The 20717-nt window shown below is 48.7% G+C and overlaps 1 protein-coding gene and 1 pseudogene across 1 annotated transcript in view; both read left to right on the top strand.

Annotated features, from left to right (window-relative positions):
• LOC103123610 (tetratricopeptide repeat protein 7A) overlaps nucleotides 1-20063 on the top strand; it is a 64139-nt gene extending 44076 nt beyond the window's left edge. Inside the window, exons 6-9 of the mRNA XM_060187704.1 lie at nucleotides 7806-7884; nucleotides 8953-9110; nucleotides 11191-11254; nucleotides 19842-20063. Coding sequence (XP_060043687.1) covers nucleotides 7806-7884; nucleotides 8953-9110; nucleotides 11191-11254; nucleotides 19842-20048 — 508 coding nt within the window. The 3' untranslated portion in view covers nucleotides 20049-20063. The remainder of the gene's footprint in view (nucleotides 1-7805; nucleotides 7885-8952; nucleotides 9111-11190; nucleotides 11255-19841) is intronic.
• Nucleotides 2266-3068, top strand: LOC103123609 (small ribosomal subunit protein uS12-like; annotated as a pseudogene).
• Nucleotides 20064-20717: the final 654 nt, after the last annotated feature.

Below are 20717 nucleotides of genomic sequence, written 5' to 3'. Positions count from 1 at the left end.
TCAGCAAGTTAAACACAAATATTACCAAGCACAAATACCCAGGTTCAAGCCCCCCCTCCCCAATCCCCATACAAGGGGCACACTTCATGAGCAGTGAAGCAGGTTTGCAGGTGTCTCTCTCTTTCCCTCTCTGTTTTCACCTCCTCTCTCAGTTCCTTTCTGTCCTAATTAAAAAAAAAAAAAAAAAACTCTGCCTCATGGAAGAGCCAGGAATTGAACCTGGCACCTCTGGGCCTCAGGCCTGCAAGTTAGTTGAAAGAGACTAAGATTTAGACTCCTAGGTGTCCATGGTAAGCCCACCTCTCCTGTTGGATAAGCGATGACCTGGGCTCCCAAGCTTCCCTTTCTCCAGTGGAAGATGGAGATTGGTTTACTCCATGTTGTTGTCCTGAGTGTCTTCTGCCCACCAAGTCCTGTATCCCAGGATACTGAGCTGGGTCAGAGATCTCTGCTGCTGGCAGGGAAGTGGAGGGAGAGAAGGAGCTTGCTTCGTCCTCATATGCCACGGGCAGAGTGGGTCAGGGCAGGACTGGAAAGGAACTGTTTTCTCTAACCCACCGATACAGCCTCCTCTTCCTGTCCCTGACCTGGGGCTTGTGGGGGAGTCTTGGCATCTCCCTGGCAGCCCATTCCTGGGCCAGGGTTTGTTCAAGGCCCTGTTGGGATGTTGTTAACAGTGGCAGCTTTGCTCAGAAAGGTCAGCACCAAAGATTAGAACAAAGAGATCTTTCAGTGTCTTCTCCCCACATTCAGAAAAGCCCTGCACCTACCTGGCATAGGCAGTATCTGAGCTGGGCAGGACCACACAGATAGGCTGCCTCGGAGCCCCTGAGAAACCCCAGCATCTCAGTAAGTCCATGCCAGCTGGGCACCCAGCCTTCCCTGTCCAGCCCTAGCCACAGGGACCTCCATGTGGAGTTTTCGTTCTCAATATTTTTTAATTTCTAATTTATTTTATTATCTTTATTTATTCAATAGGGACAGCCAGAAATTGAGAGGGAAGGGGGAGAGGAGAGAGACAGAGAGAGAGAGAGACAGACCTACAGCCTGCTTCACCACTTGCAAAACTTTCCCCCTGCAGGTGGGGGCCAGGGGCTCAAACCCTAGTCCTTATGCACTGTAATATGTGCAGTCAAGCAGGTGTGCCACCACCCGGCCCATGACATTTTCTCTTTTGGTGCAATCCATAAGCACTGAGATTTACCATCCATACTTGCATGTGATTATCTGCTTTGCTAAAGAATTCCTTGGAGCTTATTTATTGAGACACCGAAATCCCTTTTGGATTTGAAGACAGTAAGACTACATAATGTTGTGGGGCACACACTCTTGCTAAATTCCAGCTCCAGTTCATGTGTGTACTGGGGAGGCAGAGCCCCAAGAGCCTGTCTTCTCCAAGCCATAAGGGGACGCACAACTGCAGGGCAGCTGTGTCCTGAACCGATGCTGCAGAAAGCAGGAGCAGAGAGCACATTCTTGCACCAGCACAGGGAGGTGGGGGCTCCTGATGTAGTTGCCTGGGCCAGGCTGCCAGGAGGAAGCTGGCAGATAGCCTGCAGAGTGGAAAGTCACCCACAGATTCTGGGAGCAGCAAGCCCGCTTCACAGATTCTGGGAGCTGTAGGCCATGGGGTGGCCCCAGGGTCCAGCTGTGCCCCAGTCTGGGCCTTGGAGGAGGCCCCATGCAGAGCTCTTCTGCAGGCTGAGGCCCTTCTTTGCTCGGAGATCCTGGCACTGTTGCTTTTTTTTTTTTTTCTCTCGGTGGCAGCTGGTGCCTGTCTTCCCCTCAGCTGGCCTCTGGCCTATGCCTGCCATCCAGCTAAAGGCTTTTTGAAAGCAGAGGGAGCAGGAGGCATTGTTGCTGTAGACTATACCCTGGCCCATTCGAGGCATGGGTTGTTTGCTAGGGAATTTGCTCTTGGGGGCTGGGCGGTGGTGCACCTAGGTAAGTGCACATAGTACTAAGCACAAAGACCCAAGAAAGGACTCAGGTTTGATCCCCCGCTCCCCACCTGCAGGGGGACATTTCACAAGTGGTGAAGCAGGTCTCTCTCTCTCTCTCTCCCCCCCTATCCTTTCAATTTCTCTCTGCCCTATCCAATAAAATGGGAAAAAATGGCCATCACGAGTAGTGGATTTGTAGTGCCAGCACCGAGCTCCAGTGATAACATCAGAGGCAGAAAAAAAAGAAAAATAATAATAATAAAAAAATTTTAAAGTATTTTCTCAGCTTCTCTCTTTCGCTTGGGCCCATGCGACCAGCAGGATGGGCAAGTGTCGTGGTCTCTGTACTGCCAGTAAGCTGCGTGGCTACCAGTGGGACCAGAAGTGGTATGATAAGCAGTAAAGAAAGCCTCTCTGGGCATGGCCCTGAAGGCCAGTCCTTTTTGGAGGTGCTTCCCATGCCAAGGGGATTATGCTGAAAAAAGTAGGGGTTGAAGCCAAACAGCCAAATCCTGCTGTCAGGAAGTGTGTCTGAATCCAGTTGATCAAGAATGGCAAAAAACATCACAGCCTTTGTGCCCAATGATGGTCGCTTTGAATTTTATTGAGGAAAATGATGAAGTTCTGGTTGCTGTATTTGGTCGTAATATTCACGCCGTTGGTGACATTCTTGGAGTTTGTTTTAAGGTTGTTGAAGTGGCCAGTGTCTCTCTGTTGGCTTTATACAAAGGCAAAAAGGGAAGGTCAAGATCCTGAGTTTGATGTTGAAAGTGCAGTGTTAATAAATTTTCAGACTACCAGAAAAAAAAAAGGGGGAGGTTTCTCTTGTCCCCCTGTGGGGGGCCAGGACTTATGGAAGGGCAAACATGGATCAAAGAAACTGGATGTTCTTCTCTTCCTTCCCCTGCTCGTGAGTTCCTGAGCTTCCACATAAGTGTGGCCAGCTAAAACCCAAGGAGAGTGATCTTGAAAGTTCACATCCGAAAGGGAAAGGAAAGCAGCTGACCTTCCATGAGCTTGTGCCACATGCCTGGAGGTACTTGAGGCCTTCTGGCTCGTCTTCCTTGAAGCACTGTGCGCACCGTAGGGCATGGAGAGTGGTGCTCAGAGGATTTGCTTTCCCAAGATCAGGCACATGTGGGGGCTGGCTGCCCAGGTGGAGTTTCCTTGTCAGGTTCTCCCTACCCTACACCTGACTTGTTAGCAGAGGAAAGCTCAGCCAAAACTCAGAAAGCAGTGCTTGTAAGCCTTTTGAGTGTCTGTTCAAACCCTCTGGAGAACTGAGCAAATCTCAGCTGGACAGTGACCCTGCATGTCTGCAGGAGGGCCTCTGGATTTGCCGCCTACATGTTTAAGCTCCTGGTAAAGAGGCCATGCTCTGAGGACCTGTGGTCTAGCATGGTGCATGGCTTTAAGTGATAAGCAGGCTAACTTTTGGAAAAGACCTTCTCTAGATAGATATTTACCAAAAAAAAAAAAAAATTAGCCTTTCAAAGCCATGATATTAGATACTGTTTACTAAGTTGAAATAAACTGAAATAAAAATAAGATAGAAAAGTATGGAATGGGGGCCACGGTAGATAGCATAATGGTTAAGCAAAGGGACTCTCATGCTTGAGGCTCTAAAGTCCCAGGTTCAGTCCCCTGCACCAAGAGCTGAGCAGTGCTCTGGCAAAAATAAATAAATAAATAAATAAATAAATAAATAAATAAATGTACTGCATTGGTAATAGCTATTAACAAGAAATAAATCTTTAAATATATATATTTATATTTATTTGATAGAGACAAATCAAGAGGGAAGGGAGAGATAAAGAGACACTTGCAGCCTTCACCACATGTGAATCTTATCCCCTGCAGGTGGGGACCTCGGACTTGAACCTGTGTCCTTGTGCACTGTGACATGTGTGCTCTACTAGGTAGTAGCAGAAGTTCTAACATGCACATTTAAAAAAAATTTTGTTATCTTTATTTATTGGATAAAGACAGAAATTGAGAAGGATGGGGAGATAGAGAGGAAGAGAGACAGAGACACCTATAGCCCTGCTTCACCACTCACAAAGTTTTCCCCCTGCATGTGGGGACTGGGGTCTCAAACCTGGGTCCTTGTGCATTGTAACATGTGTGCTCAACCAGTTGTGCCATCACTCAGCTCCTTAGAAATTGTAAGCATGTTATTTAGCTTGTCCAAACCCAAAGGTAAAGGACCAACTTAATAGAGGAGTGGACTGTGTGGAGCCCAGCATGCTAGGTTAGGCATGGAAGACTGAAGAATATGGAAAAGTGAAAGTGACAGCCAGAAAGGGCTTTCCTGCAACTTTGACACATAAAACAGACCCTGAGGGTCTTTTGGTCCTGGAGCTATAGACACACCAGATCTGGGGCACCCATGAAGGGCCTGACCTATGAAGGAGCAAGGTGACTTTTGCATGTCAAGCACAGAGGCCAGCTCCTTCCTGAGCACCAGGGACAGCACTATGACCTGAACCACCTATGGTTGGTTGTTTGGGGGGTTGGGAGACTGCAATATCTTGTCCTGTCCAGCCCTCCTGGTTCTTGCAAAGCTCTGGACACACCAGGGAAGACCACTGTAACCAAGTCACTTCCACAGATCTTTGTCTCCATTCTCAACTCCACAAACAAGTGTCTGTTTATAACTTTGATAGATTATTTCAGTTTATCTTAATTTTTATTTATGTTTGTCTTAATTTTTTATTTATGTATTGGATAGAGGCAGACATAAATTGAGAGGGAAGAGGGAAATAGAGAATGAGAGAGGGGGTGCTGGCCAGTGGCACACCCAGTAAGTGCACACATATCGCCATGAGCAAAGACTGGGGTTCAGGCTCCCACTCCCCACCTGCGGGGAGATAGCATGAGTGGTGAAGCAGGTCCGTAGGTATCTGTCTATCTCTCTCCCTCTCTATCTGCCCCCCCCCTCAATTTTTCTCTGTCCTGTCAACTAAAAATAAGAAAGTAGAAAAAAAAAATTGGAAAAAGAGGTCACTGGGAGCTGTGGATCTGCAGTGCCAGCACCGAGCCCCAGTGATAACTGGTGGCAGTAAAAAAGAAAAAGGAAAAAAAAGGGTGGGGGTGGTCAGGTATGGTGCACCTGGTTAAGTACACATGTTACAGTGCTCAAGAACCCAATTTGAAGCCCCTGGTCTCCACCTGCAGGGGGAAGCTTCACAAGTGGTGAAGCAGTGCTACAGGTGTCTGTTCCTCTCCCTATCTCCCTCCTTCCTCTCAATTTCTGGTTCTCTCTATCCAATAAATAAATACAGGCTTAGTAAAAAGAAGAGAGCAGAGAGAGAAAGACACCTGCAGCACTGCCTCACTACTTATGAAGCTTTCCTCTTGTGGATGGGAACTAGGGAAGTTGAACCCTCGTCCTTGTGCATGGTAAAGTGTGCACTGAACTGGGAATGCCCACCACTTGGTCAATTGTTCATTTTGGGGCTTGTTTGCCTGAACCAGACTTTCCCAGAAGACAGCGTCTTGACCTACAAACTTATGACTTCAGGCCCTAAAGAAAGATTCAGGAGGGACACTGGCTGCCACCCTAAGGTATTCTGCTGCTCTGGCCGCCTCTGCTTTCCCCTGCGTCCTGTGAGATCATCAGCTGAGAAAAGCAGTCCTGAAACACTGGCTGGGCCTGAGCTACAGGAACAGGGTGTGAGGGGTCAGCCTGGACATGGAGCATGGCCACACGACCCCCTCCCATGTCAGAAGAGGAGATATAGCATGGGGAGGAGTCAGGGCAGGCTGTGATGTGGCAGTGAGATTCAAAGGCTGGCAAGGATGACGAGGGTCCAGGCTTGTCAAGGCGGTGCGAGGCCTGTATCCAAACGTGACATGGGGGGCTGTGGTCTGTTGGTCGGTGTGGATATGAGATGGAGCAAGGCCAGCAACAATGTCAGGGGCCTTGCTGAGCTCCAGGGGACAAAGAAACCAACCTGGGCAGGATCAAATGGCATCTATGTGTCAGCTAGACTATTTCCAAAATGGTGGAAGTTTTTAAAACAGCAGGCCATTAATCTGTTAGAAGGCTACAAGACCAGTTCTTTCCATGCTGCCAACATGTGAAACAGGAGTATAGTAGGAGAGGTCAAAGTAGAAAATATCAGCAGCTCACACAGCGGAGAAATAGTGAGTCGAGAAACTTGCTTCAGATTTACATCAGGTAAGGTGGCACAGGGATGGCAAAACAGCTCATTTGGTAGTGCGCTGCTTTGCAATGCATACAACCCAGGTTCCAGCCCAGCCCTACTGAATTAAAGGAAGCTTTGGTGCTGTGATCTCTCTCATTCTCCCTCTCTCTTTTCCTCTCTCTCTATAAGAAAGTGAATTATGTTTATCTTGTGATCATTGTTTTTTTTTTATTTATTTTAGATAAAAGGAGAGAAACAGGTGGTGGTGCATCGGGTTAAGTGCATATAGTATGTAGTGCAAGGATGCCTGCAGGGATCCAGGTTTGAGCCCCTACTCTCCACCTGCAGCAGGGACACTTCGCAAGCGGTGAAGCAGGTCTGCAGATGTCTCTCTTTCTCCCTATCTTCCCCCTCCTCTGTCAATTTCTCTCTCTCTGTCTGTCTCTCTCTCTTTAATTTTTTGTATTATCTTTATTTATTTATTAGATAGAGACAGCCAGAAATTGAGAGGGAAAGGAGAGATAAGAGAGGAAGAGAAACAGAGAGACAGATGCAAACCTGCTTTTCACCACTCATGAAGCTTTCCCCCTGCAGGGGGGGACCTGAATACCTCCCTCCCCAACCCAGAGCCCTTTACTTTGGTGCAATTCACCAGCTCCAGTCCAAGTTCTGATTTGTGTTTTCCCTTCTATTCTTAGTTTTCAACTTCTATCTATGAGTGGGGTCATCCCATATTCATCCTTCTCTTTCTGGCTGATCTTCCTTCACATGGTTCCTTCAAGCTCCATTCAAGATGAGGTGAAGGAGGTGAATTCACCATTTTGAATAGCTGAGTAGTATTCCACTGTGTATATAGACCACAACTTGCTCAGTCACTCATCTGTTGTTGGACACCTGGGTTGCCTCCAGGTTTTGGTTATTACAAATTGTGCTGCTATGAACATAGGTGTACACAGATCTTTCTGGATGAGTGTGTTTGGTTCCTTAGGATATATCCCCAGGGGGGTCGGGCGGTAGTGCACTGGGTTAAGTGCACATGGTGCAAAGCACAAGGACTGGACTGTCATAAGAATCCCAGTTCAAGCCACCGGCTCCCTACCCGCAGGGGAGTCCCTGCACAGGCGGTGAAGCAGGTCTGCAGGTGTTTGTCTTTCTCTCCCCCTCTCTGTCTTCCCCTTCTTTCTCGCTTTCTCACTGTCTTATCCAATAACAATGACATCAGTAACAACAACAATAACCACAAAACGTTAAACAATAGCCTCCAGGAGCAGTGGATTCATAGTGCAGGCACTGAGCCCCAGCAACAACCATGGAGGCAAAAAAAAAAAAAAAGGATTTATCCCCAGGAGAGGAATTGTAGAGGTCATAGGGTAAGTCCATTTCTAGCCTTCTGGGAGTTCTCAGACTTCTCTCCACAGAGGTTGGACCAGTTTACATTTACTATTTACTAGCAGTGCAGATGGGTTCGTTTGTCCCCACAACCTTTCCAGCATTTGTTGCTGCTATCCTTTCTGATGTATGGCATTCTCACAGGGTTGAAGTAGTATCTTATTGTTGTCTTTATTTGCATTTTCTGACAATCAATGACTTGGAGCTTTTTTTCATATGTCTGTTGGCCTTTTGGATCTCTTCGTTGGTGAGTATTCTGTTCATATCAAGGATGTGTTTTTGAGGACTCTGACGAGCTTGTATCTTGCTCTCCTCCCACCAGGAATGTTGTTAAAGGCATGAGGGAGCTCCGGGAGGTGCTGAGGACTGTGGAGACCAAAGCCACTCAGAACTTCAAAGTGGTAACTTGGAGGAGGGCCCCGGACTGGGTGCTGGCTGGGGCAGGGTAATATTCAGGGTCCATTTTGGTAGAGTGTGGGGGACTCAGCAGCAGTCCTAATGGCAGCCTCTGAGTTAGAGATGGCAATATGTCATATCTACATGTCTCCAGCAAGAGATGGCCAGAGCTAGCTGAAAACACCTTTTCCTGTGAAGGTGGTGTGCTAATCCTTTTTTTAAATACTTATTTATGTATTGGATAGAGACAATCAGAAATCAAGAGATGAGGGGAAGACAGAGAGTTAGAGAGACAGACAACTGCAGCACTGCTCTACTATTCTCAAAGCTTTCCCTCTGAAGGTGGGCACCAGGTGCTTGAACCCAGGTCCTGGCACATTGTGTAATATGTTCTCAACCAGGTGTGCCTCAAGATTGGTTTTGTTTTTATTTTATGTAGTGGGGCCTGGCACATGTATGATTTTACCACTCTTTGATTATGTTTTCATCCGGTTAGAGAGAGAGACTCCAGCGCTAAAGCTTCTCCCAATGCCATAGTAACCCCCCTCCCACCCCTGGCCCCTGTGGTACTGGGGCTCCAACCTTTAGCAGTGCCCTGTTTTTCATCCCAGGATTTGTCTGTGACTTTAGTCAGTCACCATGACTCTCTCTCCTGCACCATGACTCTCTCTCCTGCAATGCAGGCCTGCTGTCTTCAGCCTGAATTTACACAGAGTTAGAACCACAGCGGCTTCTGACTCTGAAGTTTTCAGAAATTTTTAGTCAGCTGTCAGAAAAGGTCTTGTGTCGACAGCTGCCTGTGCTGTGGCTTTACACTTTGTGGGGGCCTGCTGGGTGCTCAGAGATGTGCTGGGCTCTGGGGGGCTGGGAGGGGACGGAGAAGAAGTAAGATTCCCCTTCACCTGGAGAGGACTGCACATCACAGATTACCCAGGACCCATCAGAGGCAGCAGTGCTGGGTAGGGGTTGGGGGGAGGTGGGGAGGAGTTGCCTGGGTATTCTAGGCCCCATCAGGGAGAGGGCATGGGCACCCATGCCTGAGCCTCCCCCCCAACACACACACACTCTCCTAGATGGCAGCCAAACACCTGGCAGGTGTCCTGCTGCACTCCCTGAGTGAGGACTGCTACTGGAGCCCCCTGTCCCAGCCACTGCCTGAATTCATGAGCAAGGAGGAGAATGCCTTCATCACACAGGCCCTGCGCAAGCCGCACCTCTACGAAGGAGACAAGTAAGCACTCCCCCAGCCTCCACCCAGCCCACTGCCAGGCAGGCCCTCAGTATCAGTTCACAGGTGCCCAATAGATGGGGAGTTGGGGGTAGGGGGGGACAGGTTCATAGAAGTCATCAAGTGGTTAGCAAGCTACTTGGGGGTTTCCTGCTTTCTGATTATTTCTTATTTAACACTACTATTTTCTTTACTTTTTTTTTTTTTAATTAGAGATTTACAAGATTATAAGATGATAGAGGTCTAGCTCCACACCACTCACATCACCAAAATTCTGTGCCCCCAGCCCCCAAAGATACCCACTGTAGTTCTCCCAAGATTTTAGAGATAGGTTGGCTACTACTTTTTTTCTGCAAAGTTCACATGTTTCTATTATCTCTTTTAAATATTTTAATTCATTTATTATTGGATAGAGACAGAAATTGAGAGGGTGGAGGAGATAGAGAGGAAAAGAGACACAGGGGCCTGGGTGGTGATACACTCAGTTAAGCACACATAGTATGAAACATAAGGACCTGTGCAAGGATCCCAGTTCAAGTCCGCAACTCCCTACCCTGCAGGGGGATGTTTCACAAGTGGTAAAGCAAATCTTCAGGTGTCTCTGTCTGTCTGTCTATCTTACCTTCCCTCTCAATTTCTCTTTGTCCTATCCAATAAAATGGAAAAAATGGCCACCAGGAACAGTGGATTTATAATGCTGGTACCCCAGTGATAACCCTGGAGGCAAAAAAAATAAAATAAAATAATGGGGAGTTGGGTGGTAGCACAGCGGGTTAAGTGCATGTGGCACAAAGCACAAGGCGTAAGGATCCCAGTTCAAGCCCCTGGCTCCTCACCTTCAGGGGAGTCGCTTCACAAGCAATGAAGCAGGTCTGCAGGTGTCTATCTTTCTCTCCCTCTCTCTGACTTCCCCTCCTCTCTCATTTCTCTCTGTCCTATCCAACAACAACGACAACAATAATTACAATAATAAAACAACAAGGGCAACAAAAGGGAATAAATAAATATTTAAAATAAATAAATAATGAATAATAAATAAAAGAGAGAGAGAGACACCTGCAGCCTGACTTCAACACTCATGAAGCTTCCCCCTACATGCATAAGGCTTGACCCCAGTCCTTATGCACTGTAATGTGAGCACTTAACCAAGTGCACCATCGCCTGGCTCCTGTTTCTGTTCTTTATATCCCACATATATGTGAGTGAAACCAGCCAATAGTCTTTCACTTCCATTCTTATTTCACTAAGCATAATCACTTCCATTTCCATCCATTTTGTCTTTTAACTACGAACAGTACTCCCTTGAGTACAGATCCCATAACTTTTTTTTTTTTTTTTTGCCTCCAGGGTTATCACTGGGACTCAGTGCCAGCACTATGAATCCATTGCTCCTGGAGGCTATTTTTCTCATTTTGTTGCCTTTGTTGTGGTTGTTATTGTTATTGTTGTTAAAGCTGTTGTTGTTGGATGGGACAGAGAGAAATCAAGAGATGAGGGGAAGACAGAGAGGAAAGATAGACACCTGCAGACCTGCCTCACTACTTGCGAAGCAACTCCCCTGCAGGTGGGGAGCTAGGGGCTCGAACCGGGATCCTTACGCCAGTCCTTGCACTTTCCGCCATGTACACTTAACCCACTGCTCTACCGCCCAGCCCCCTCCCATAATTTCTTTAACCACTCCTCTGCCAGTGGGCTAATTTAGGCTGTTTAGGTAGCTTGGCTATTGTAAATAATGCAGCCATTAATAAGGGGCTGTATAATCTTTCTCTCACCTGTGCTGATAACTGAAGGTAGGGACACAGCATCTCTCTGGCTCTTCCCTGCCCCCTAGCCCAGCCACTTTTGGCCCTGCTGGGTCCCGGGTGGGCCTCTCCTCCGTTGGGGTAACTGTAGTCTTGCAGCCACCGTAGGCCCGTAACCCAGGGCATGCTAAGGAACTGCAGGTGGTATCGGATGCCTGTGCATTATGCAGCAGAGGGGTCGCCTTACCGGTGCTGATGCTGTGTCCAGAGCTGAAGGCCAGTGTGCGGGCCAGCTGCCTGGCTAGCCCTGAGGGAGCCACACTGCCCTCTGTGTTTTTCAGCCTCTATTGTCCGAAGGATAACATTGAAGAAGCCCTCCTGTTGTTGCTCATCAGCGAGTCCATGGTAAGTTCCAGGCCTCCTTCCCTGTCCTGTCCCCTCCCGTCCCCTCCTCTGCAGACTCTGGCACAGGCCACTGGCTCCAGGAGTGTCCCTGGGCAGGATTCTTGGATCTGCTACCCATACAGGGGTTGAAGCTAGTTCACTGCTCCCTCCCCCCCCAACCCCCCCACCCTACAGAAACATGGGGACTGAGCTACCAAGTCCCTCTCACCTCTTCTGATAGTCATTGGGACCCTGATGTATGGTGAGCAGCTCTTCCTGGTGTGTGAGGGAGGCGTGTGTTCACACACATGGGCTTTGGAGGCTCAGAAGAGAGGTAGAGCTGTGTGTCCAGGGTACAGTGAAGTGAAGGGTGACCTGGACTGGCCCAAAGAAGGAGGAGGAAGGGTTGGCAGGGATGGGGGTACCACCCACATGGGGGGAAGGGTCCATGGCTTGGATTCATGCCCTCTGGCTGAGGGGTCCTTATGTTTGTTTGCTGGGAATCCCAGGTTAAGAACAAAGTTTTTAATTACATTTTTAAAATGTTTTAAATTAGGGCCGGGCAGTAGCATAGTGGGTTTAGTGCACATGGTGCAAAGTGCAAGGACCAACATAAAAATCCCGGTTTGGGTTTGAGTCCCCGGCTCCTCACCTGCAGGGGGGTTCCTTCACAAGTGGTGAAGCAGATCTGCAGGTGTCCGTCTTTCTCTCTCCCTCTGTCTTCCCCTCCTCTCTCAGTTTCTCTCTGTCCTTTTCAACAACAACAGCAATAACAACAGCAGCAACAAATGGGGAAAGTGGCCTCTAGGAGCAGTGGGTTCATAGTGCAGACACTGAGAACCAGCGATAACTCTGGAGGCAAAAAAAGTTTTTTTTTTTTTTTATTTGTTATTGGATAGAGACAGGGAGAAATTGAGAGGGGAGGGGGGAGACAGAGAGACACATGCAGCACTGCTTCACCACTTACAAAGCTTTGTTTTTTTTCACCCTAACCCTAACCCACTTACAAAGCTTTGAACCCATGTTTTTGCATACAATAACATGCACACTCAACCAGATGTGCCACCACCTGGCTCCTTGAACAGATGTTTAGGTGCAGATTTTTCTGGGGGGGGATGGTTTGAGGACACCATTAAATTATCATTATTATTATTATTATTATCATTATTGATAGAGATAGCCAGAAATTGAGAGGGTAGGGCAAGATAAAGAAGGAGAGAGAGGGGCCAGGTGGTGGCACACTTGGTTGAGCACACAGTGCACAAGGACACAGGTTCAAGCCCCCAGACCCCACCTGCAAGGGGAAAGCTTCACAAGTGGTAAAGCAGTACTGCAGGTGTCTCTCTGTCTCTCTCCCTCTCTATCACCCCCTTCCCTCTCAATTTCTCCTTATCTCTATCCAATAAATAAATAAAGATAATTAAATTTTTTAATATTTAAAAAAATTAAGAGAGAAAGGGACACCTGCAGCCCTGCTTCACCACATGCAAAGTTTCCCCCCTGCAGGTGGTGACCAGGGGCTCAAATCCAGATGCTTACACACTGTAATATGTGCACTCAGCCAGGTGTGCCACCACCAAGCCCCGACACCATTAAATTAAAGAGGAAAAATAAGAAAGAACAGCTTCCTGGGCTGGGCTCCATTTGGGACTCAGCAGAAGAGCAGGCTGTTCCTGCTTCCAGCACCTGCTTTGCAGTGGCACCAGGCTCCTGCTTGGGGAAGGGGGGGCCTGGCACTCTGCCAGTTCAGGACACTCAGTCCCAACAGCCAGGATACTGGTGCCCTGGCTGGCAAGGAGGAGCTGTGATTTTGTGCATTACAGAGGCAAGGGTGCTTGGAAGAGGCAGGGGGTGTCTCAGGGAAGCTGGGACACATCACAGGGGCTGTTATTTTTTTTTTTTTTGTCTCTGTTGGCAGGCAGCCTGAGAGCTGCTGGGAATTCTGCCTGCCAGTGGGGGTGACAGGACGAGGGTCACAGGGCTGTGTCTCGTCTCCCCCCCCCCCCCAGCACAAAGGGCTGGGTACCAAGCACAGATGCCAGAGAACTCCTTTGTGGGGTGTCAGCAGCAGGCCCCAAGGCTGAATGTAACCCAGGAAGTGTATCTACTACAGAGAAGCAGCAGGTCCTGATTAACAGAGGCCTCCCAGGACTGCTAATATCAAGGTGTGATGGGCTGGTTCCTTGGAGACCTCTGAAGGCAGGAAGATAGGTGAGGGTGAGGTTAGAATGTCTTGGCTCTTTTTTCTGGGTCCTGACCTCTCTGCATGTTTTGGGAAAGGCTGCCCAAGCTCGCCAGACCTGTTCTCAGTAAAATAGGAGAGCAAAACATGAGGAAAGCAAGGCAGTCATGAGGTGTATGTTGTAATTTAACTTAAAAAGGGGATTGGTTGGGGGCTGCTGGACATAAAAGAATTCGCAGTGGGGAGCTGGAAACTAGTTTAAGCAAGGTTTATTAGGGTGAAACAGGTAAAAGGCAAAATAAGCACTTATTATCAAGGGTTAAGAGTACGCTAGGTCCATAAAGACTGAGTTATCAAAAGTTTAATCCCATAAGGTAAACAATTGTCAGCTCTGGTAAAAGTTTCTCATGGCTGTAGAGGGGTCTAAAAGTTTACCAGATAGCAGAGTCATACATGTTCAGTTCCCAGGAGAAGTAACCATGGTGGATACCTGGCACACCTCTGCTGAGATGCTTCTGACCAGAAGCAGCAGCAGCCAAAAAAAAGTGACTTCTGGCTGGCTGTACTTTTAAGTCTATTCAGCCCACCCACAATGCTTTGTACACCAGCACAGACTGGATCCACCCACAGTACACCATGCACCAGTGCAGATTACTGCATGCTCTGTCACCAAGGCTGACGTTAGCACTGTGCTGGGATTTCCATCCATGGTCGCCTGTATACTGCGTCACCACAGTGGTACCCCTTTCAAAGTGAGGCTAAAGTTGGTTTCCTTCCTTTCTCTTAGATAGGAGCCCTGCTGGTGTCTGAGGACAAATAAGAGAAACAGGGCCAGGTGAGAGTAGACCACTGCCCTCTGAGTCTAGCAGAGGGCTGCACCCAGGACTGGCAGAGAAGGGTGAGGAGGCCGAGTGGTGGCACACCTGGTTGAGCACACACATTATAGTGCACAAGGACACAGATTCTAGCCCCCGTTCCCTACCTGCAGGGGAGAACTTTGTGAGTGATGAAGCAGTGCTGTAGGTGTCTCTGTCTCTCTTCCTCTCTGTCTCCCCCTTTCTCTCAATTTCTAACTGTCTCTATCCAATAAATAAAGATAATTTAAAAAAAGAAAGGAGGACTAGGAAGATAGCAGAAACCTCTCTGGGCTGGTTGTTAGAAGGGCCAGCCTTAATTCTCCAGGACCTTCCTAAGTGAATTCACCTGTGGGACTCAGTTTCCTTGCCTGCAAGGGGGTCTGGCAGTTTCCTGCTATTCCCCATAGGTTCACAGGGTGAGCAAACAATGGACTTGGTCGTGGCACACCTGGTTGAATGCCCATGTTACAGTGTTCAAGCCCCTGGTTCCTACCTGCAGGGGAAGAGCTTTGCACAAGGTGAAGCAGGACTGCAGGTGTCTCTCTGTTTCTCTCCTCTACCTCTCTATTTCCTCTCTAATTCTGGCTGTCTTTAGCCAATAAATAGATAATTAAAAAAAAATTTAAGGGGGGTAGATAGCATAATGGTTATGCAAAGAGACTCTCATACCTGAGGCTCCAAAGTCTCAGGTTCAATCCCCCACACCACCATCAGCCAGAACTGGGCAGTCAGTGCTCTGATAAAAAAGAGAGAGAAAAAAAAAAAACACAAATGAAATTATGGCTGTGATAAGTTGGCACCATAGTGACTGTGATGTGAAACATATAAGCCATGTCTTATGCTCATCCCCCCCAAAAAAAAGTAGGGGGAAATATCTCCCCATCATTCTAAGATGGGGCAGGAAATGGGGTGGTGGAGAGCCTTCGGCATCCACAGATAGCCGTCAGCGTGAGTGGTGCTCTCAAACCTGTCACTGCATTTGGTCTGGAGGACATGCCAGTCAGCCCTGCAGTGGCAGAAGGGAGAGAGTGGCTGGCTGGATGGGAGCACTGTGGGGCCTGAGGGTGCCAAGCCCCAGGGGAGAGGAGTGAGAGGGAGCTGGGGCTCCTGGGAAGGGACTTGTAGCTGCTGGAATGTTGGTAGCTCTGTCCTCTGAGTTGAACATGCATAAATTCTCCCAGTTCCTTCTGCCCTACCAGTTCCTTCTGCCCTGCCTCCCCACCCTGCTCTGTCACCATGGTTACATGCCCAGCTAGCAGGAGCATTGCAGCCCTACCTCAAAGCCTTAGCAACACTGCACAGATTTCTGGCTGCTTCTGCAAAAAGTGGCCAAGCTCACTTACATTATGTTGGCACAGGGTCTGCTGCCTGCCCGTTGGGGGTTGGGGGTGGGGGGGGGTTGGGATTGGAACCATGCTGTGAGAATCTTCCCAGAATTGGGACCATGCTGTGAGAATCTTCTTTTCTCTGACCCTCCCCAGTGCAGATTCCTGGCCATCCTTTCATCTCCTGTAGGTATACAGTCAGACACATGGAGCTCACAAAATCCAAGGGCTAGGCTGACAGGGGAGCTTCCTCGGCTTGACCCAAAGAGCTTTCACCTGAGGGTCACTTGCTCAGTAGTTATAAGCCTTAGGAAGTCTCTGAGCACGGAGTGGGTGGGGCAGGAACTGAAGAGCCAGTGGAAGGTGAGTAGCTGGGGCCTGGTGGGGGCTGCTTTTCAAGGATACAGTAACCAGACCTATGGTGAATCTAAGGGTTCGCCAACCACTGAAAGAGACTTGCATGGCCTTCCCCTCCACCAGCTCTGACTTTACAAACAAGCTGCCTCTGCTCCCAGCCTCCCCTGCCCTCTTCCCTTATGCTCTCTCCTTCCCACTAGAAAGCTCTGTCAAATTCCACTGAGCTTGTGCCTTGTGTACTGCTGCTGCTGCTGCTGCTTCTTGTCTTGTGGCTTCTTGTCTTGTGACCTCCCAGAGGTCAGGGACTATCCTCCTGTTTCCTGGGACTATCCTCCCATTTCCTAACCATTGTCCCCACTCTGGGCAGCCAGAGCTGGGGAGTTGCTAGAGGTACAGGAGTGGGGAGGTCCATGCTGGGGACAAGAGTAAGTTTTGTGTTCCCACTCAGCAAAATAACTCCTGTCAAGCCTCACCATAGAACGTCTTCTCTCTTCCTGCTGGGGCCCTTGTGGGTGAATTTCACCAGGAAGGAGGGGGTTTCTCTCACACTTTTCCTCATTACTCTTCTACCACAGCCTCTAGAGTTACTGATCGTTCTTGTCTGCCAAGCAGCTCCAGTGCTCTGTCTTTTTGGATAGGTCCTGGCAGCCCTCTGCACCCTCTCCCCCTTCCCAAGGCCCATGTCCATAGAAGCAGTGGATACACCTGACCATAGTGACTTGAATGTCAGCCACCAGGACCCCTGGCCAGACCCGCCTTACTGCCTGCAACTTCCCCATGTCTGAGTCAGTCACCTCCTGAAGTCAGTCACCTTCTTAGAATCATTTAGCCTATGGCCAGATGGTGATGTACCTAGTTAAGCACTCACATTACAGTGTGCAAGGACTTGGATTCAAGCCTCTGGTCCCCACCTGCAGGGAGGAAGCTTCGTGAGTGGTGAAGCAGAGCTGCAGGTGTCTGTCTCACTCTTTATCTCCCCCTTTCAACTTCTCTCTGTTTCTATCCAATAATATATATATTATTACAATATATATATTACTATATATTATAATATATATATATATATATATATATATATATATATATATATATATATATATCAAGGTTCTAAAAAGGAGACTGGACGATGGCTCACCCAGTTAAACACACATAGCAGTAAGTGCAAGGAACCACACAAGGATCCGGGTTCAAGCACCCAGCTCTCCACCCACAGGTGGGACGCTTTACAAGTGGCAAAGTAGGTCTGAAGGTGTCTGTCTTTCTCTCTCCTGTTTCTCAATTTCTCTTTGTCCTGTCCAGTAAAATGGAAAAAATGGCTGCCAGGAGCAGTGGATTCGTAGTGCTGGCACCAAGCCCCAGCGATAACTCTGGTGGAAAAAAATAATAGAATATAAAATGTTTACTAAAAAGAAAAGAAAAGAAAGTACTTTAAAAGGGGGAGGGGAGGAGAAGGAGAAAGCAAAAGGCAGCGTAAGGATCCCAGTTCAAGCCCCCGGCTCCCCACCTGCAGGGGAGTTGCTTCACAGGTGGTGAAGCAGGTCTACAGGTGTCTATCTTTCTCTCCCCCTCTCTGTCTTCCCCTCCCCTCTAGATTTTTCTCTCTGTCCTATCCAATAACAGTGACAACAATAATAGTAGCGACAACATCGATAAACAACAAGGGCAACAAAAGGGAAAAAAATGGCCTCCAGGAGCGGTGGATTTGTGGTGCAGGCACCGAGCCCCAGCGATAACCCTGAAGGCAAAAAAAATAAAAATAAAAAAAGAGCAAAAGGAGCAGAAGAGGCAGCAGCAGCCTTTAGCCTTTCAGAAACCTCCATGGGCAACATTTCAGGAAACACTCAGAACCCACAGTCTGAAAGCAATGGGATTTCTGCCTCTTGTAGCCACTTGCCCTTGGAACCCCACCTGGAGCAGCAGCCATTAGGGGCCCCACCCAGAGGGGGTTTGTGACATGTGGACAGATGGAAAGAGCTGTCTAGACCAGATCAGTGACGTTACAATTTGAGACCCAACAGCTCCCTTTCTCTTCATTAGGAAGGTTGGGGCCAAAGTTCTATGGTCCTAAGTCTTACAGAAGAAGACAAGCGGAAGAAGGCCCAGGACAAAAACTGTATTTCAGATCCTCCTACATGGAGAGGGGGCTCTGGAAAGAAACCTTGGTCAGGGAGGAGGAAAGAATAGTGGGACCAACAGCTTGAGCCTCTGGCCACAGCCTAGCTTGGCCTCAGTTCAGGTTCTATCTCTAGAGTGGCAGGGGGTTGGGGGTCAGGTAGAATCCAGGGGATATAGAGCCCTAGAACTACATCCTTAGTCCAGTTCCTGCCCTGTTTCGCCTCTTCTCACAGACCCCCATAACTTCTGCTGAGCTACTACTATCCAGCCTGAGTGCTGTACCCAGTGTGAATGATACTATCTTTTATTTATTTATTGGATAGGTATAGGCAGAAATTTAGAGGGAAGGGAGTGATAAAGAGGGACAGAGACAGAAAGACAACCGCAATACTGCTTCACCACTCTCAAAGCTTTCCCCTTGCAGATAGAGACCAGGGGGCTTGAACCTGGGTCCTTTCACATTGTGATATGTGCGTTCAACCAGGTGTACCACCACTCTGACCCTCCCAGAGCGTGAGTATACAGGGACCTCGGACCACTGGCCACAGAACAAGAGGGTCCCAAGGCTGTTGACAGAGCTCAGGCAGTGACATGTACTGTACCTCCTTCTACATACAGTGCCCCCCCACCCTGGACTCCCTGAGCAGCCCTCCGATGGCTCCAAGCACTGGGTCCCACACAGAAGCTACACGTGTAGGACATTTCTTGGGGAGGGACAGGGAGCTGAGTTCTGTGGGGAGGGAGTCAAGAACGGGGTGCTGACTAGACACAGAGTTGATAATGGGAAGGAGAAGTAGCTTCTCCCTATCAGAGGAACTTGGGGACCTACAGAGGAAGAGAAGGAGCTCCATGGGGGCCACAGCCCCAGCTCCTGTCTTGTGACTGAAGCAGCAGAGCCACCTCTGCTCAATCAGTGGAGACAATTTCTAGTATTGTATGAGCTGACAGTGACAGTCAAGGAGCTGGTCTACAAAACTCCCGGGTGGATCCTCAGACACATCAGAGACCCTACCTGAGTGCCAGGCATGAAACCAGGTGACTGAGGTGAGCCCCCGTGTTGGCACAGATGAGGACAGGTGCAGAGACCTCTAGGTAACCACAATGTTAGTCGGTTGATGGCTTTGCTGTTCCTCTTGTGGCTATAAATATAAGAGAATGTCCTGTTGTTTTTAGTGGTGAAGGGTTGTGATGAAAAGAGTAATGTTGACTGTTGCTATTCAGTATTGTTCAGAGAGACAAAGCACATGTGGTCAGTGTTCATGATTGGGTTGACCATTGTGGTTGCAGCTTTCTTGGAGATTTAAAGTTTTGCATAATACACAGACTACCTGGAGCTTCGGCCCTCGTTTCTGCCCCCTCACCTTGACCTGGGTTGGCACCAAAGGTGTTCTGTCCTCTCTCTCTCTCTTCTCTCTGGTAGAGCTTTTATGGGAGTGAGGAAGGTGGCTTTGGTGTCATGTAGGGGCACACCTGGTTAAGCATACACATTATAGTGCACAAGGACGTTAGTTCAAGCCCCCAGTCCCTATCTGTGGGGGGAAGCTTCACAAGTGGTGAAGCAGGGCTGCAAGTCGCTCTGTCTCCCTTTCTTTCTCCTCCTCCCCCTCAATTTCTGTCTCATCCAGTAATAAACTAAATGTTAAGAAAAAAAAGAAAGAAAGCTGCTTCTGAGAATATGGCTACCTGTCTGGTCTAGGTCAGTGACCTAAGAAATATGAGGACCCGGTAGGATCTGACATCTGCTCGTTTTCCTTACTTGCTGTCCCCTACAGGCGAATCGGGATGTGGTGCTGAGCCGGGTGCCGGAGCAGGAGGAGGACCGGGCTGTGAGCCTGCGGAATGCTGCAGCCATCTATGACCTGCTGAGCATCACGCTGGGCCGACGGGGGCAGTACGTCATGCTGTCTGAGGTGGGTGACACAGAGGAAGCCAGTTTCTTCCTCCTCTACTCCCTTCCCCATCTTTTTCAGGGAGACTAGGCTTAGGAAACATGCATTTTTGGGGTTGAGGGCTACCCTCCACTGGCAGAGTGGCTTTCTGTCTTGTTTTGTTTTACTACAGCACTTGTGTGGTTCGCTTTCCTTCTGAAGGAACATGTATAGTATAGAGAAGCATAAAAGGGGGGGGGCAGGAGATGGCACAGCCAGTTAAGCACACATATCACCAAGACAAAGGACCCAAGTTCAATTTCCTGCTCCCCACCTGCAAGTGGGACACTTCACAGGTGGTGAGGCAAGTCTGTAGGTGTCTCTCTCTCTCTCTCCTCCTACTCTCTGTCTCCCTCTCCTGTCAATTTCTGTTAGGAAGAAAAATGGCCACCAGGAACAGTGGATTTGTAGTGCTAGCACTGAGCCCCAGCAACTGGAGGCAAAAATAATTTTAAAAAATAAGTAAGTTAAAATTAAAAAAGAGGGAAGGATAAAAGGGAAACTGTCCACCAGAGGTGGCTATCCCTCCTGCCAGGTTCTGAGGACAATGTGCAGACACCCTCACCCCTTCATATTCATTCAGGGCAGGACCCCCTCACCCTGGTGAACAAACGAAACTGGGACCACACTGCCAGGGCTATGCCCAAGGGGCTGCTGCCTCTCTAGGACAGCCCTTCCTCCTGGCCACAATGCATGGGCTTTCAGATCTGGACTGAGATG

This window comes from Erinaceus europaeus, chromosome 3 (genome assembly GCF_950295315.1).
Source record: "Erinaceus europaeus chromosome 3, mEriEur2.1, whole genome shotgun sequence".
NCBI lineage: Eukaryota > Metazoa > Chordata > Mammalia > Eulipotyphla > Erinaceidae > Erinaceus > Erinaceus europaeus.
This window is presented reverse-complemented; position numbering and strand designations above follow the sequence as displayed.